This window comes from Mercenaria mercenaria, chromosome 18 (genome assembly GCF_021730395.1).
Source record: "Mercenaria mercenaria strain notata chromosome 18, MADL_Memer_1, whole genome shotgun sequence".
Classification (NCBI taxonomy): Eukaryota; Metazoa; Mollusca; class Bivalvia; order Venerida; family Veneridae; genus Mercenaria; species Mercenaria mercenaria.
This window is the reverse complement of record NC_069378.1, coordinates 27,681,688-27,699,445: the sequence shown is the minus strand read 5'-3', so window position 1 is coordinate 27,699,445 and position 17,758 is coordinate 27,681,688. Positions and strand designations below refer to the sequence as shown.

At 32.7% G+C, this 17,758-nt stretch overlaps 1 protein-coding gene across 9 annotated transcripts in view; it reads left to right on the top strand.

Annotated features, from left to right (window-relative positions):
• LOC123537782 (uncharacterized) overlaps nucleotides 1–17,758 on the top strand; it is a 76,364-nt gene that overhangs the window by 44,832 nt on the left and 13,774 nt on the right. For 3 of the 9 annotated variants that reach the window (XM_053530036.1, XM_053530035.1, XM_053530034.1), the window contains one exon: nucleotides 17,318–17,603. In XM_053530036.1, coding sequence (XP_053386011.1) covers nucleotides 17,490–17,603 — 114 coding nt within the window. In that variant the 5' untranslated portion in view covers nucleotides 17,318–17,489. Of the gene's footprint in view, nucleotides 1–445; nucleotides 592–7,339; nucleotides 7,793–12,755; nucleotides 13,292–15,044; nucleotides 15,146–16,010; nucleotides 16,651–17,317; nucleotides 17,604–17,758 lie in introns of those variants that run through there. The other 6 variants (XM_053530033.1, XM_053530032.1, XM_045321570.2 and 3 more) reach the window with 6 other exon arrangements.

Below are 17,758 nucleotides of genomic sequence, written 5' to 3'. Positions count from 1 at the left end.
AAAATCCTGACTATGAACAGTAACGCCTGTCAAAATAGAGTCTATTTTATATATAATTCTATATGAAATACCTGTGGTTTTACGTGCTACAGTGTGGCACGTGGCCGTTAACTGTTACCTATTGTAATCATGGGTTGCATACACACAAAAGAATTTGAATAGCAGCGGAGCAGGGCCTTAAACGATATTTAGAGGTTAATAAATCGGCTGAAGCGCTATGCTGAAACTCAATTGTTAAAGATCGGTAAAATGTTATATCGCCAGAAAGCATTGATAAAACAGATACAGAGGCTTGACTCCCGCTGCGAGCATTTACTTTGGAATTTTTATTTTAATACTGGAGAACGGCTTTCGGTATATTAAGCACAGGATAAGAGAGCGCATTGAATTAATGCTATCGAGAAAACACATCACAGGACGATTTAAATACGGTATTGGCCAATCGGTGATTTTGTGCTGTGGAAAGAATTTCTTCCTATTTCTAGAAAAGGAATAAAATTATTCAAAACAATGAGTTGGGATGAATGACATGAAACACTATTATTCTTAACCAATATAATGTTGGGAGATGAAAAGCGATGGTTTGGTGAGGTATGTAGAAATAGTTTTCACAACAAGTTATATATTTTTTACATATTTTGAAGGACTCAAACAACTAAATGCTATAGTAAGTTATATCATTGCTAGGTTATCATTTGCTATAAAGGAGAAAACAATAAAATTTTATTGTCAAGGGTAAATAATACATGAAAACATATATTGTACCAACTAGGATTGGTCCATTTTTCGATAGAAGAAAATAACACCAAACGGATCGAACTTATGACTCTTTAATCTTTAGATATGCGGTCTTTCTATTGAGTTATGCAGGCGGTCTTCCATGTAATGTACAAATACAAGAAACGTTGGTTGGTTAGTTGGTTGTTTTGGGTTAAACGCCGTTTTTCAACAGTATTTCAGTTATGTTACGGCGGGCAGTTAACGTAACCAGTGTTCCTTGATTCTGTACTAGTACAAACCTGTTCATACAAATAACTGCCAACATCCCCACATGAATCAGAGGTAGAGGACGAATGATTTCAAACACAATGTCTTTTATCAAATCGTCACGGAGAATGTATATGCCTCGCTACGGGCTCGAACTTGCAACCCTGCGATCCGTAGATCTTCGCTCTTCCTATTGAGCTATGCAGGCGGGCTACAAGAAAAGTAGGAGATATCAATAAATTAGATATTTTCATTTACAGGGAAATGTCTTCAGGTTCGATTCACGACTCTGGCATCTTTTTCCCCTTGATTTGGCATTTTTAAGTTTAGTAAGGAAAATTCATAATTCTCATGTTCATAATATGACCAACTTTAAATTTCGAAGAAAGATTATTTTCATCCATAATCTAAATGTTAGAACCCTCAAAGTTATTTCACCTATCTGAATCTGTTTTACTGCCTCTATATCAGGCCACATATGGCAGGAGAAGTTCAGCTTAATTATAGAGTTGTGATGCCACCTTTTTGACGATGGGGATTGAATAGTGATTGTTATACGAGCAAAACGGTGTCAAATGTTTATCGTCACCAGCAAAACAATAAAATATGTCAAGTTTATATCAGTCTTTACATTGTTCGAAAAAGTGATTCAATAGCAAGCACATGTTTTACCATCACCTTGGTGTTTTGAAGAAACGTTAATCACGTCGGATATAGTTTTAATGGCGACTCAGTAATACTGTAACGCTTTTGGATTAAAATGGTTGTAAACAATTACAATAGCTCTAATAGTTTATTATTCATGATAGATATCGGTATTTAACTTATGTGACATTGCGGACATGTCAATCGTTTAAACTTAATGTGATGTGTATATAATTTTTTCTCGATTTATCTCTATATATGAGCTATAAATACGAAGTCGTTATGCACCTACTATTGTGCGGCCTTTGTTCTGTTTAATAAGATATCTTGTTATATCTTTATTATGTTACAGAAACATTGTTTTGCTTACTGCTGGATCAATATAATGATACGATTTCAATACAGTCAAATTTGTTTTCATTCAATGTAATGCGACTTAAACAATATTCAGTGGTAGATAAATCGGCCGAAGCGTTAAACTGAAACTCGTTAATTACAGGTCGAGCATGTAATATCGGCAGCAACATACATACAAAGTGTACAGAGGTTTTACTACTGCTGTGATTGCATCTGGTCGCTTTTATAGACGTACCAGTAAACATTTTCATTTCATTTCAACTTTGTGAACACGGCTTTCGGTAATAGAATGGATTGAAGTAGTGCTTTCGAGGATTTAAATTCTGTATTTGTCAATCGGTGATTTTGTGCTGGTCATATGAGGTAAAGAAATATGCAACAATTTGTCATACCGTTTAGCTCAATAGTGAGTGCGCAGATCTACGGATCACGGGGCCATGGGATCGATCTCCGGGCGGGGCGTATGTTCTCCATGACGATTTGCTTAAAGACATAGTGTCTGAAATCATTCATACTCCACATCTGATTCATTTGAGGAAGTTGACAGTTTCTTTTGTAGAACAGGTTTATATTGGTACAGAATCCAGGAACACTGGTTACGTCAACTGTCCATCGTTACATAACTGAAATGCTGTTGAAAAACGGCGTTCATTCCAAAAAAGATTTTATATATATATATATATAATTTACCCTACCTTGCACAGACGGAAATGAAACTTACATTGACGAGATGCCATGATACCAAAGAAGTGAAATTATAATAGAAGTTTACGGACGCATAAACACTGCTGTATTGTCAGTTACAAAAACATGTAATAAAATGTAAATTGCTTTGGAAGTATTGAAAGCCTTTCGTGCAAAAGACCATTCCACCAAAGAATAGAAATCCCTTGATAATCAACTATTTTTATAGACACTAATTACTTATGATTTATTACTTGACAAGTTATCATAGATTCACAGAACAAATACGTAGTATCAAGACTAACGGCTTTTCATTTTCGGGGAAATTTTGTCTGTTTCTCCAGGAATATTACCTAAATAAAACGCATATGAAATATGGCGTCTGTCTAATGCTTTTTCGTAATTATCAGTATTTCTCTAAGGAACGATACTAATTGTAATATACGTGCAATTCTATTCATTGACAGTTGTTAATCTTACGAAATGTGGTGTCTGTCCAATGTTTTTCCTAATTAACAGTATTTGTCTAAAGAAACCTAGCCTATTCACGGAGATTTGTTAGTCTTACGAATAAATTCATAATTTCACATTGCATCCACCTTCCGTATGAGGATGTCAAACGTGTGAAGTTACCAACAGTTTGTACGTCATCTTTTATCATACATCGTTCTATACATGTATATTAGTTCGATGATGTGATAGAATAAGCAAGTCGAATAAGATATTCAATAGCGAGCTTCAGAACCGAGCTTTGCTTCCAAAGGATCTTTTTACAGATTTTGTTAAACTAATATAATAGCTCTGAAAGTTTATCATGATTGTTGATAGTTATTTCATTTTGTGACATCCTATACATTCCAATCGTTTAAACTAAATGAGAAGTGTTTATATTTTTCTTTATTTACCTCTATAAATAAGCACTTTAAATACAAGATATCATTGACATAAGGGCATGGATCTTTAGTCGATTGCCTTAATAGAGAACATGTTTTTATATATGTATTTCGATACAGAGATATTCTTTTGCTTACTGCATGACAGATATAATGGCACGATTTCAGTACCGTTCAGTTTGTTTCATACAGTGTAATGCGACTCAAACTATATTCAGAGGTTAAAACATCGATCTAAGCGTTTTGCTGAAACTCATTTGCTACAGGCCGGTACCAGACTTGACCCCTACTACGAGCATTTATTTGAAATTTTTATTTCAATATTGTGCAAACGGTTTTCCGTATATTTATCACAGGATAACAGAGCGCATTGAATTAATGCTATCAGAAAACACATGACAGGACGATTTAAATACGGTATTGGCCAATTGGTAATTTGTTCTGTGCAGCGAATTTCTTGCTATTCTAGAAAAGGAATACAATTAATCAAACACTAATTTAGCATTAATGACATCAAAAACAATCGTGTGTTTACAAATATAACGCGGGGAGATGAAAAGCGATGGTTTGGTGAGGTATGTAGAAATAGTTTGCATATCAGTTTCTATATTTGTTACATATTTTGATGGACTCGAAAACTAAATGCTATAGTTGACGTATGGGCATGGATCTTCAGCCAATTGCCTTTTGTTCTCTCTTATAAGAGAACATGCTTTATATATGTATTACGATAGAGAGATAGTCTTTTGTTTACTGTTGGATAAATATCATGGCACGATTTCAATACGTCCAATTTGTCTCCATTCTGTGTAATGCGACATATACTATATTCAGATGTTAAAACTTCGGTCAAAACGTTATACTGAAACTCATTTGCTACAGGTCGGCACCATGTTATATGATAAAACAGTTATAGAGGCTTGACTCCTACTAAGAGCATTTATTTTAGATTTTTTATTTCAATATTGTTAAAACGGTTTTCGGTATAACAGAGTGCATTGAATTAATGCTATCGAGAAAACACATAACAGGACGATTTAAATACGGTATATAACGATGGTTTGGTTAGGTATGTAGAAATAGTTTGCATATCAGTTTCTATATTTGTTTGATATTTTGGAGGATTCGAAAACTAAATGCTATAGTTATATCAATCATTTCTAGTTAATCATTTGCTATAAAGGAGAAAAAAATAAACTTTTATCGTCAAAGGTGAAAAATATATGAAAACATATATTGTACTAACTAGGACTGGTACTTTTTTGATAGGAGAAAATAACATCCAACGGAGTATTTTAAACGATAAGTCAAGTGCATTTTCTCCAACAGTATAATTTCATTTATATAAAATCAGGCAGTTATCTTTATCTGTGTTCCATGACAATACTACCCTGTTTTCCGCAAGTTACTATTTAATTCAATCAAAATTCAAGGAACAAATGACTCCATGTTCAATGTCTTTTATCAAATCATCACGTAGGACCTCTATATATGCGCTCTTTCTATTACGTTATGCAGGCGGTCTATCGTGTAATATACAAATACAAGAAAAGTAAAATATATCACTGGATTAAATATTTCAATTTATAGCAAAAACTATTCTGGTTCGATTCCAGACTCTAACATCTTTTTTCCCTTGATTTTTGCATTTTTAAGTTAAGAAACAAAATATCATATTCTATTGTTCATAATATGACCAAACTTCAATTTTGAATAGAGATCATTTTAGCCAAATCTGGAGGTCAGTGCCCTTAAAGTTTATTAAATTATTTGAACCCGTTTATTGTACCTTTATATTCGGCCGAATCGGGTAGGGAAAGTTCAGGTTTTGTTATAGCGTTGTGATGCCACCAATCTGATTATGGGGATGGTAAAGTGATACTGTTATACGAGCGAAACGGCGTTAAATGTTTACTGTCACCGAAAAAACAATAAAACATGTCAATCCTTTTATTGATTTGCAATTTCAAATACCAGTGCATGTATTGTTCAAAAACGCGATTCAATAGCAATTAAATGTTCACAATCACCTTGGTGTTGTGAGGAAACGTTAATCACGTTAGATATAGTATTTAATGGCGACGCCGTCATGTTGTAAAACGGTTGGATTAATAATGGTTTTAAACAATTCCAATAGCTCTGATTGCTTATTATTCTTGATGGGTATTTAATTTATGCTACATTGCGGACATTTCAATCTGTAGGATTTATGTACCACATGTTTTATGTATTCTATATCAATGCTAAAAGCTATGATTTATTTCATTTAAAGTTAAATCATAATGATGTTTGTATTTCTTAAGAATGACAGTTACCTTTTCTTTTTATCCTGCAATGTCAGTTATTATCTTGCACGTTTTCTCCCATATTTATGCATGTATCTTTTTGTTATTTCATATTTCCAAGGAGTACATTGCACTTTAAGTAAATTGTCACCATTTATTAACTTTACTCCATCCATTTATCTGTATTTTGTGTGAATGTTAACTTCCTAAAACTTTTCCTGAAGTTTATGGAGGCTGCCATGTTGTTTACTGCAGTGTGTAGAAATACATCCATTTTCGTATTCTAATGCAGCATATTTGTATCATTTTGTGTAATGTTCATTGCTAGGATGTTAGAAACATGTTTTAATTATTAACTGTCACTGAAACTTTACATTATTGTTCATTTTTGTGAAAGAAGTGCGCACTATTTTAGATCAGTCGCGGTGTAAATTTGGAACTTTCAATCACCGGAATTCTCCATTTTATTGCATCAATTACATGTTATCAACCCAAATGTTACTCATCATTTGATTTAATACCATAAAAGATATATTGTCTTTGTGTATTATTGCTCACATTTTATTGTATGTCGTATTATTCATAATTTTACTTGGAGATTCCGCTTAGCGTATTTTAGGATGAGATTTCCTACCCAATTCTGATTGGCTTAGAAAATTTCTATGTGCAATCTGATTGGATGAGACATCTCTCCTAAATTCCTAACCGGGTCAAAGCTTATAAATAGAGCGATCTGCCTCACTTTGGAAGAACAGTTGCGAAGGCGCCATTATTCAAAACATTATTGGTCAAAACAACTAACGTACAATTCCTAAATCCAAATTTTAGTAAGTATTTAGGAATCTTTCCTTAATATCGGTTATCCAATCTTAGGTTCATTGAATTAGTATTATATAAATTCAAGTATAGGTATACTTGTATGCGAAATAGTTTTTAGTACGAACTTTAGGAAATAAAATCCTAAACTTAGGATTTTATCTCGGTTTTTAGGAATACGGTTTAATATATTTACTTAGGCAACTGTCCCCATTTGAGAGCCGGCGCACTTCATGAATATGATTATTTTTAGGATTTAGGATTGCTATTAAGTATTTGTATGTTATATTTATATCAGTTATAATGTATTATTGCATTTTATACAGAGTATTAAACTGATATCGTTGTCGTCTTCTATATTGAAGTAATACTACTGCTGGTGTATTGAAACTCCAGTAGTCCTGTATATTGTAGTGTATTTCATCAAGGCATCCTGACCCCCTGGCTGAAGTACGCTACAAATCGTTTAAACTTAATGTGTTGTGTATATGTTTTCTTGATTTATCTCTATACATGAGTTATAAACATAAAGTCGGTATGCACCTACAATTGCGCGGCCTTTGTTCTGTCTAATAAGATATCTTGTTATATCTTTATTATGTTACGGGCATTGTTTTGCTTACTGCTGGATCAATATAACGATACGATTTAAATACAGTCCAATTTGTCTTCATACAATGTAATGTGACTTAAACAATATTCAGGGGTAAATAAATCGGTCGAAGCGTTATACTGAAACTCATTAATTACAGGTCGGTGCAGTGTTGTATCGGCAGAAACATTAATAAAAAGGTTACAGGAGCTTGAATACTGCTGATGCGATATTGTATCTGGTCGCTGCTGTAGACTTCATTTCAACTTTGCGAAAACGGCTCCCGGTAATAGAGTGGATTGAATTAGTGCTATCGAGGAAACACATTACAGGACGATTTAAATACTGTATTGGTCAATCGGGGATTTGTGTGCTGTGCAACGAATTTCTTTCAGTATTTAAACTTTTTTAACTATATTTCTAAAAGAGGAGTAAACTTTTATCATATCAAATGATTTAGGATTAATAACATAAAAAACTTTAATGTGTTTACAAATATAACGTTGGGTGATGAAAACCGGTGATTTGGTGAGGTATGTAGAAATAGGTTGCATTTCATATTGTGAGATACATTTTCCTTTGAAGGTTGCTAACATTATGTTTCATTATCATTTATTGCTATGTTATCATTTGTTATATAGGAGGAAAACTGACAATAAATATTGTCGAAGATGAAAAATACATGTAAATATATATTGTACTAAAGAGGATCTGTACAATTTTCAATATGAGTAAAATAATATCTAACGGAGTATTTTAAACGATAAGTATAGTACATTTTCATCTATATAGCATCGGGCAGTTAACCTTTTCAATGTTCCTTTGTTCTATTACAATACTAAACTGTTTTTCGCAAGTAACTATCAACTACTTCAGTCAGTCAAAGTTCGAGGACTTATTGACTTCAGGTTACATGTCTTTTATCACGTACACCTAGGGATCGAACTTTTGACCCTGTGATCCGTAGATCTGCCCTCTCCCTACTGACCTATGCACGCGGTCTTCCGTGTAATACACAAAATAAAAGACATGTAGAAGATAGCACTAATTAAGACACTTCAATGTATAGGAAATAATTCCTTACCAATAAGCTCATGTAATATCAGCTTAACATTCGTTGAAAATATGCATTGTAAACAACAAAAATGAAAAAAACTCAGTAATTTTCCCAAACCAGAAAATGTGCAGGCTGGTCTTTCAAACGACTCAGCATTGCAGCAGTCTTATTCAACAAGAAAATGCTATTTTACACGAGTTTCGAATAATAACTCAAATTAACGCATATTATAGCTATTCACCTCAATCATATCGCATCATGATTGCTTTAAAGAGGAACAATAGTTACTTTTTGCAGAATCCTGTCATAACTATTATGTACCATTAAATACCAAATGCTTTCAGAACAATCCATAATCTTTGACATTACACTATTAGAGTCAGATAAAAGTAATTGTGAAATGATATGAAATAAAATTTAATGTTAAATCCAGAAGATTCTCTAAAGAACCACGGAATGCATTAAAATCAAAATGTCTTATGTAATGACAAAACGCAATTGGTATTCCTGTACAGCCGATCAAAAGTGACAAATTATGTAATAGCTTTCTCCGAAATGTAAGATGTAATTATTTAGTGTATGCACGATTGAGGTGATATGCATGTCTGCATCAAGACAATGATGATTTCACTGCCGGTTTTCGACTTTTTTTTCTTCACATGTACTTGTTGTTAGTACTTTGTTTTAATAGTGTTAATATACACTTCGTTCTGGTCTGATTATTTATGGAATTTAAAATAAACATTTATTTTTATGTAGTTAAAATTCCTAGTCGTTTAAAAGCTGAATGTTGAATAATACTTGAACAGGATATTTGTGAGTCAATGTATTTTATATTTGCGATGACACCCTCTCCGTTTTCCATGTTATGTTTTGAACTTTACTAGCATTTTATTTTTTATTTAACTTGTGATTCCAAAATTTATGTGTACAAGTAATTGATACCATTGTTTTACCTTACGGGTAGCTTCTTGGAGGTCAATGTTTTAAAATGCCTACGCCTGGAATTGTGCAACACATGGGCTAAATTGTCTCGGTCTTACTCTAAACCCAGCAAAATACAAATACATATTAAGTCTTACTAAGCCTAAATTAGCATAGCAGTGCACAAAGACACGCACAAACTGATTCATAAACACCAGTTGAATCCATTTATTTATCATGTACTTAAGAAATTATTTATAGCAAAAGAGTGCTTTAACACTATTTTTGCACGATGGGCGGTTATACGTCGGACGTAATAATTTCACGAGGGCGCAGCCCGAGTTAAATTATTTTTGCGACGTATTACCGCCCGAGTGTATAAAAAGTGTTAAAGCACTTTTTTGCTATAAATTATTCCGATTCTAGTATGCCCTTAAACTAAAACAGTAGATAAAACATAGAAGCGCTCTTTCTTGGACGCAAAAAAACCGTTTAAGTCAACCGCACGTTAACGTCACGTCATTCTATTCTAAGAGTGTTTTAACAGAGACAAGCATATTAGAATTTGCATTTTCAGAGGCCAAACAGAAATATATTTTGGCGTTAATGGTTCGATTTGTATAAAAGTATTTCCTACATTACAACACGATAGACATAATTTTAGAATTCCAAAACAATCAACTAAACGTTGCTTGATAACCACCCATATATATTATATTTCCTCCAAACATAATTAAGCCCGCCCGCTTAGCTCAGTAGGTAAGAGCGTTGGTCTACGGACCGCGGGGTCGCGAGTTCGATCCTCGGGCGGGGCGTATGTTCTCCGTGACTATTTGATAAACGACATTGTGTCTGAAATCATTAGTCCTCCACCTCTGATAATTCATTTGGGGAAGTTGGCAGTTACTTGTGGAGAACAGGTTTGTACTGGTATAGAATCCAGGAACACTGGTTAGGTTAACTGCCCGCCGTTACATGACTGAAATACTGTTGAAAAACGGCGTTAAACCCAAAACAAACAAACAAAACCAAACATAATGAATATTTTTCGGGGCCGCGGGGAAGAGGGTTAACGTCATTTACAGAATTACAGGTTATAGTCACATGGCGACTTTCCAGTTTTGAGACCCCAGGTGTCCCTCCGTGCTTTATTCCTTCACATGGATAGAACTATCGGCTTTCCGTAAGCCAGTTCGATGACTTCCTCACATTAAGAACAAAACGCCGCGAGTGAGGCTCGAAGCCACATTGGTGAGGGGCAAGTGATTCGAAGTCAACGACCTCAATCATTCGACCACAGAGGCTACAAACGATATCATATTTTTTTATGAAATATAAAGATAAAATGTTAACAAATTCCTTTTGTTTACAGAATAAGTTCAGGACCATGAAATATATCAGAGTCGGACTATAAAATTATACGTCATTTCGGAGAGCTTCTTGGCCCGGAATCTCTCTGGATTCTTAGAAACTGGATAAATTCGACTGTTCTAATGAAGAACGTCAAAATAATGATTTAGATGGTATGTTATTTTCTTAGATAATGAGACTGATTACAGTCAGCAGAAAAAGCAGAAAAAGAAATAGTGCTCGTGTTGCCGTCGCTGTGTTACATGTAAAATATAAGCGAATGAATATTGTTTTCCAATAGCTGAACAAGTAATAAACAAAATTTTAATGTTTAAGTAATTGTATAAGAATGTCTTTTACAAACAAAGCACGCAATCAGGCATACAGTACCAAACTGGGTTTATTTGAGTCTGGTCATATTAGGTAAAAAAATGTGTAACAACTTGCCAGTCCGTTTAACTTAACAGGGAGAGTGTAGATCTACGGACCGTGGGGCGTGGGCTCGATCTCCGGGCGGGGCGTATGATCTCCGTGACGATTTGATTAAAGACATTGCGCCATTCGTACTCCATATCTGATTCATTTGAGGAAGTTGACAGTTACTTTCGTGGTACAGGTTTGTCCTGGTACAGAATCCAGGAACACTGGTTACGTTAACTGTCCGCAACTGAAATATTGTTGAAAAACGGCGTTTGTTCCAAAACAAACAAGAAATCTTCCGTTCCCTTGCACCGACAGAAGTGAAACTCTATTATAGGTATACATTGACGAGACGCCGTGATTCCAAACACATGAAATTATAAAAGATGTTTCTGCGTCCGCCAGATGACACATAAACACTACTGTATTGTCTGTAAATAAAATGTTTTAGAAGTATTGAACGCCTTTCGTGCGAAATACCATTCCACTAAAGATTAGAAATCCCTTGAATATCAACTATTTGTACCAGACACTAATTATTTACGATTTATTACTTGACAAGTTACCATAAATTCTTAGTACAAATGAGTATTATCAAGACTAATGGCTTTTTATTTTCGAGAAAATATTGTCTGTTTCTCGAGGAATATAACCTAGGTAAGATCCACACGAAATATGGCGTCACTCCAGCGCTTTCTTCTAATTAACAGTATTTCTCGAAGGAAACTATACTAATTGTAAGATACGTACAATTTTATTTAACAGAGGTTTATACATCTTAAAAATAAAATCATGCCTTTCTCATTGCATTAACCAACTGTATGATGAGCATATGTCGGCACAAAGTAGCATGAAGTATTACCCAATTAAACAGGTTTATCGTTGCAATCATCAGGATCTATAGATATAAATATTTTAAAGCACAAAGTCCTGGTTAGGTGTATACACAGCAGTGCATTAAGAAAACATCAGTAATCTAAATTATTTGTTATATTGTAAAGCTATATGGCTATACGTACAAGCTATTCTATGATTGCAAAAGCACACATCAGTCAAACATGTTAAATAGTACTTGATTTGCGTCAATATTTATACATCTCTTACTCTTTATTTGCATTGAAGTGTTACATTTTATAAAAGCAAACCATGACATATTTGATTTATACTACTTCAGTAAAAATATTTACATTTCTTTCCTACAGAGAGTATGTTTCCCTTCCTAAAACGACATGCTTGGGGTACGTGGCTTCTTTGTATTCTTTGGACAATCGCGTCCTATTCTAATAAGATCGTTTGAATAAGCTTTGATCGCCTTCAAGTATTGTCAAATTAAAAAATAAATCTGTGAAAATAAATTTTACATGTAGTAAAGCAGTTATTGAATGGGTCAAAAGTAGTGGCCTTTGGTCCCTCAAACTTTGGGCATAGCTTAGTTTAGTCGATTGACCGGCAAGCCACTTAATTAGTGTATATTGTTAAATATTCTTGATTGGGATTAATTTCAAAACATTTTGGATAGTACGACATCGGTACTTCTATCGTATCAACTTAATATAAGGTGTATAAACTAAATATACCGTTTTATCTCTATAAACTATCTATGGATACAAAATATCATTTTGCAGGTCGGTCTGAACATTAGATCATTTGTCTTTTTATTTAACCTCATCAGATAAACCTGCATTTAAATCTTTACTACGATCAAGAGCCATTATTTTGCCTATTGTTGGATCAATATAAACAGCCCGACATCAATTCAAGCCAATTTGTCTTTTAACAATGTAATGTGACTTAAGCAATAATGGGAGGAAAATGAAATAAAATCGTGAAAGCTTTTCCACATTGTCCTAAAACTGATTTGTTGCATGTCAATACGGCGTTACATTGGCACAAGACATTCATAAATATCATTGCAGATGATTTGCTACTGATGTGATCTCGACACGCTAATATAGACGCATCGGCGAACATTTATTACCGAAATATAAGATGGATTTAGTTTTCTTATCATACGTATGAAATAGTTCTCTTGGTATATTTTGCATTGGATGATATCTGGAATCTGACAAAACGAATGGCATCAAGTTAAGATAATTATAAATCACACTAATACCGTGTCTAGAAGAAAGTTTTGCTTATAAGATCGACGGATTGAGACAAGGTGGAATAAGTCAATCCTCGTTTTATTTCGCTTAGATATATTGTACTACTAGAGTGAATCTTCGAGTAAAGACATCGTAGATTGTATCAAAATGAAACAGACAGAAAGTCGCTTTATCAGGTAAAGTATAAACATAAAAGAATTATACAATATAATTTTTGTGAAGAACATGTAAATTATTACAGTTATACACATCTCATGAATGTGTGCTGTTCAGCGATTTATGATATAGATGTCATGGATGTAGAAATGATATAGATGTCATGAATGTACAAATGATATAAATGTCATGGATGTAGAAATGATATAGAATGTCAAGAATGTACAAATGATATAGAATGTCATGGATATACAAATGATATAAATGTCATGGATGTACAAATGATATAAATGTCATGGACGTATAAATGATATAGATGTCATGGATGTAAAAATGATACAGAATGTAATGGATGTACAAATGATATAAATGTCATGTATGTACAAATGATATAAATGTCATGGATGTACAAAGGGTATAGATGTCATGTATGTACAAATGATATAAATGTCATGGATGTACAAATGATATAGAATGTCATGGATGTACAAATGATATAGATGTCATGGATGTACAAATGATATAGAATGTCATGGATGTACAAATGATATAGATCTCATGGATGTACAAATGATATAGAATGTAATGGATGTACAAATGATATAGATGTCATGGATGTAGAAATGATATAGATGTCATGGATGAACAAATGATATAGATGTCATGGGTGTAGAAATGATATAGAATGTAATGGATGTACAAATGATATAGATGTCATGGATGTACAAATGATATAGAATGTCATGGATGTACAAATGATATAGAATGTAATGGATGTACAAATGATATAGATGTCATGGATGTAGAAATGATATAGAATGTCATGGATGTAGAAATGATATAAATGTCATGGATGTAGAAATGATATAGAATGTAATGGATGTACAAATGATATAGAATGTAATGGATGTAGAAATGATATAGAATGTCATGGATGTACAAATGATATAGAATGTAATGGATGAACAAATGATATAGAATGTAATGGATGTAGAAATGATATAGAATGTCATGGATATAGAAATGATATAGAATGTAATGGATGAACCAATTATATAGAATGTAATGGATGTACAAATGATATAGATGTCATGGATATAGAAATGATATAGAATGTCATGAATGTACAAATGATATAAATGTCATTGGTATAGAAATGATATAGAATGTCATGAATGTACAAATGATATAGAATGTCATGGATGTACAAATGATATAAATGTCATGGATGTATAAATGATATAAATGTCATGGATGTACAAATGATATAGAATGTCATGGATGTACAAATGATATAAATGTCATGGATGTACAAATGATATAGATGTCATGGATGTACAAATGATATAGAATGTCATGGATGTACAAATGATATAGAATGTCATGAATGTACAAATGATATAGATGTCATGGATATATAAATTTGTACATCCATTACATCTATATCATTTGTACATCCTTGGTATCATTTAATATTATTAATGTTGCATAATTTTAATTCACATGCAGGAATGTAATTTCAAAATTTGAAAAAATCGCTGAACAGCACACATTCATGTGATGTGTATAACTGTAATAATTTACATGTTATTCTCGTATATTGCATATGTTACTTTACACATATATCGAGTTATGGAGTCGTTATATGGACGCTGAACCGTTATACTATTGTTGTCGCAATTGATATACTGTAACAGATGTATCAAGAATGTCTCTATTTACTTTACTGTTGTTTATGTATAATACACGTTTTCTCGTTCAGCAGTAGTTTGTATAATTCTAGGAGACTGGGAAATGAAACAGAAATACAAGTTTACTAAAACATTTTAAGTACAGACAGAAGTTAGAAATGTTAATAAGATACAAGTAGCTGTGTAACTACAGTTCGATAATTTGTTTTTAAATTTTCGAAAATTCGGATAAGAGTGTCATTAAGAGTTAAATATAAGAATATAAGCTGATTTTTTTCATAAATATGCAATATTTGTACTCTCATTAGTTCTGTTGAAATCTAACGAACATTTGATTGCCGAAATATAGCGCACTGTGTGGACATTTATATAATATATATCATACAATAATCGCTATTCGAACTTTAGTTTCTGTATATTTTTTCGAATTGAAATAAACGGAAATTAACGAAATTCTGTTTAGTTTCCAACAAAAATCAAGTTACTTTAAACTATAGTGGATTAAATAGAAGTAATTGTATATGCGTATTTTTTTCAGTCATAAGTAATTATCAACGCACGTCAGTTCCATCGGTTTTGAAAACAAACTAACTTTGTTAAGATTCGTTACATACGAAATGATTGCGAAAACAAGTAGGAAGTAAAACAAACTTACAATATAGTCGGGAATACAGTTATATTTTATCTTGAAAAAAATGCAATTTGCCTAAAATAAAAATGTTTTCTAGGCTAGAATGCGGAACTTGTTTATGAGATAAAAAATATGTAAAGTGTACCTTGTAAACCTTCTATCTGGAGAAATTGAGAGAAAATAGTTCTTAGTATGTGAAGATAAAATATTAGGTTATATTTAGAAATACGTGAGCTTTTGTTATTTTTGTATTACTTCACAAATATAAGATATATTGTTTAATCGGAAAGTTATTTATTTGTGATGACGACGGAATGTGATTCTATTGGTAAAAGATTGATATGCTGGAAACAAAAAATAATCTTATCATGGAGTATTGCATCGTGCTTTGTTCATTTTAAAATATCGGTGTTTCAGAAAATGAGCTTATAGTATACGGGAGATATGCCACGTTGATTTGTATTTCTTGGAAAGACCTTGATTATGTGTGCAACAAAAGTGGATTTTCAGTGTGCGGATGACAAATAAAATTTACTGCAAAATGATCGGTTATGGGTTTTAAAATCTACAAAATGACATTAGGGCTATTTTTATTCTCCTTTTACATTCTCTCAGTAATTACTTTTCATCTGAATCAGTAGTCAGTCTACACGTTATCATAATTTTACAGAAATGGTTACCTTGTCACCTACAAGTAACCATACATACAGTCTGGACAAATGATTACCCTGAAGAACGCCAAGTCCTTTAATTGACTTTGAATTAGTTTCCTGATACTTGTTGATTTGAAAAATGAGATCAAATTTTGTCATTGTGCCGACATAACTCGAACTCTGTTTAGACTTTTATGGAAAATGTATCCTGATGGTAACAAAATACTTTCGAGGAAAGAATAAATGCACCTGAATATTCAGCCAGTTAGAGCAAAGTTAAAGGCCTTGACTTTGGTAAAATGGGTTGTTGAAACTACCTTTTACACAGACATTAGGTTTTATGGGACTGAAGATGTGCACCTGCAAATCTAACATTTGATTGAAATCATTGGATTTACATTTGGGTAACAAATATTTTTGTACATAAAAAATATTCGCTATAATTTCACATTAACAAAGATTGTACATCACTAAGTTTGTAAGTATTTGTAATATTTAGTCATTTATTTCGACTTTGATTTTACCTGTAAATTACCTGAAACACAAATCATAACCTTTATTCTTTCATATCATTAGAAAGACAATTAATTTCAACATGTGATATTGCAGCATGTGATACTGAGGGCAAAATGTTACACATTGAAAATATTAACTGTATAAATATGAACTGACTATTATGTACATATACCATTTTTATAGACCTGTTTATACTGCAAAGTGCTATTATTTGGTAACATGTCATTAAATACTTAAAATATTCAAAATATTAAAAATCCCCCGCTTCATATGAAGTGTACAGATTCTCAAAAAGAAATCAAAATTGATAATAAATTAGAAATAAAATATTTCGCCCGCTCCTTTTTTAAAAACAAACAAATCCGAAGAATTGTTTATGAATTTGGAGTGGCCTAATTATATAATTAGCTACTGTGTAAATGCTGTTTCTAATGTCAGCTGGAAGCAGTATAACATAGAACTGGAATGTACAGTCTAGATATTTTCAATACAAGTCTCGCTCTATGTATGTTGTATTGGATACTCCATGCTTTCACATAATTTCCTGTATTTCAGAGATTTCCTGTACCATCACAGAAAAAATGCCAATGGAACAGAAAAAAAATGGAATGTAATATCAAGAATGCAATTTACAGAACATATCTGTAAATATTGAAACTATTAATGTAAAGTGACAAATTACGTTATTATTTCTTGGAAAATTGAGCTATGATTATGTCATGTCTAAATGATGGAGTACTTGATTAGAACATCCTTTCGTGCTGCACTGCTATTCTGCATGTCTGGGGAAATGTTTTCATTGGCAATGGACGAGAGGTTGTTGGTGCACTGTTCGCAAACGGTAAGATATTTTTATGTTATATTATGGTTTCATGTTTGTATGTCATTTTGTAATTCAGTGCCATAATAATTCCATTTCATGGTAATGCATTACAAACTGAACGGTTATTTGAAGAGCCTTTGCACAGATTTATTTTTACGACGCTCAGCAAACTT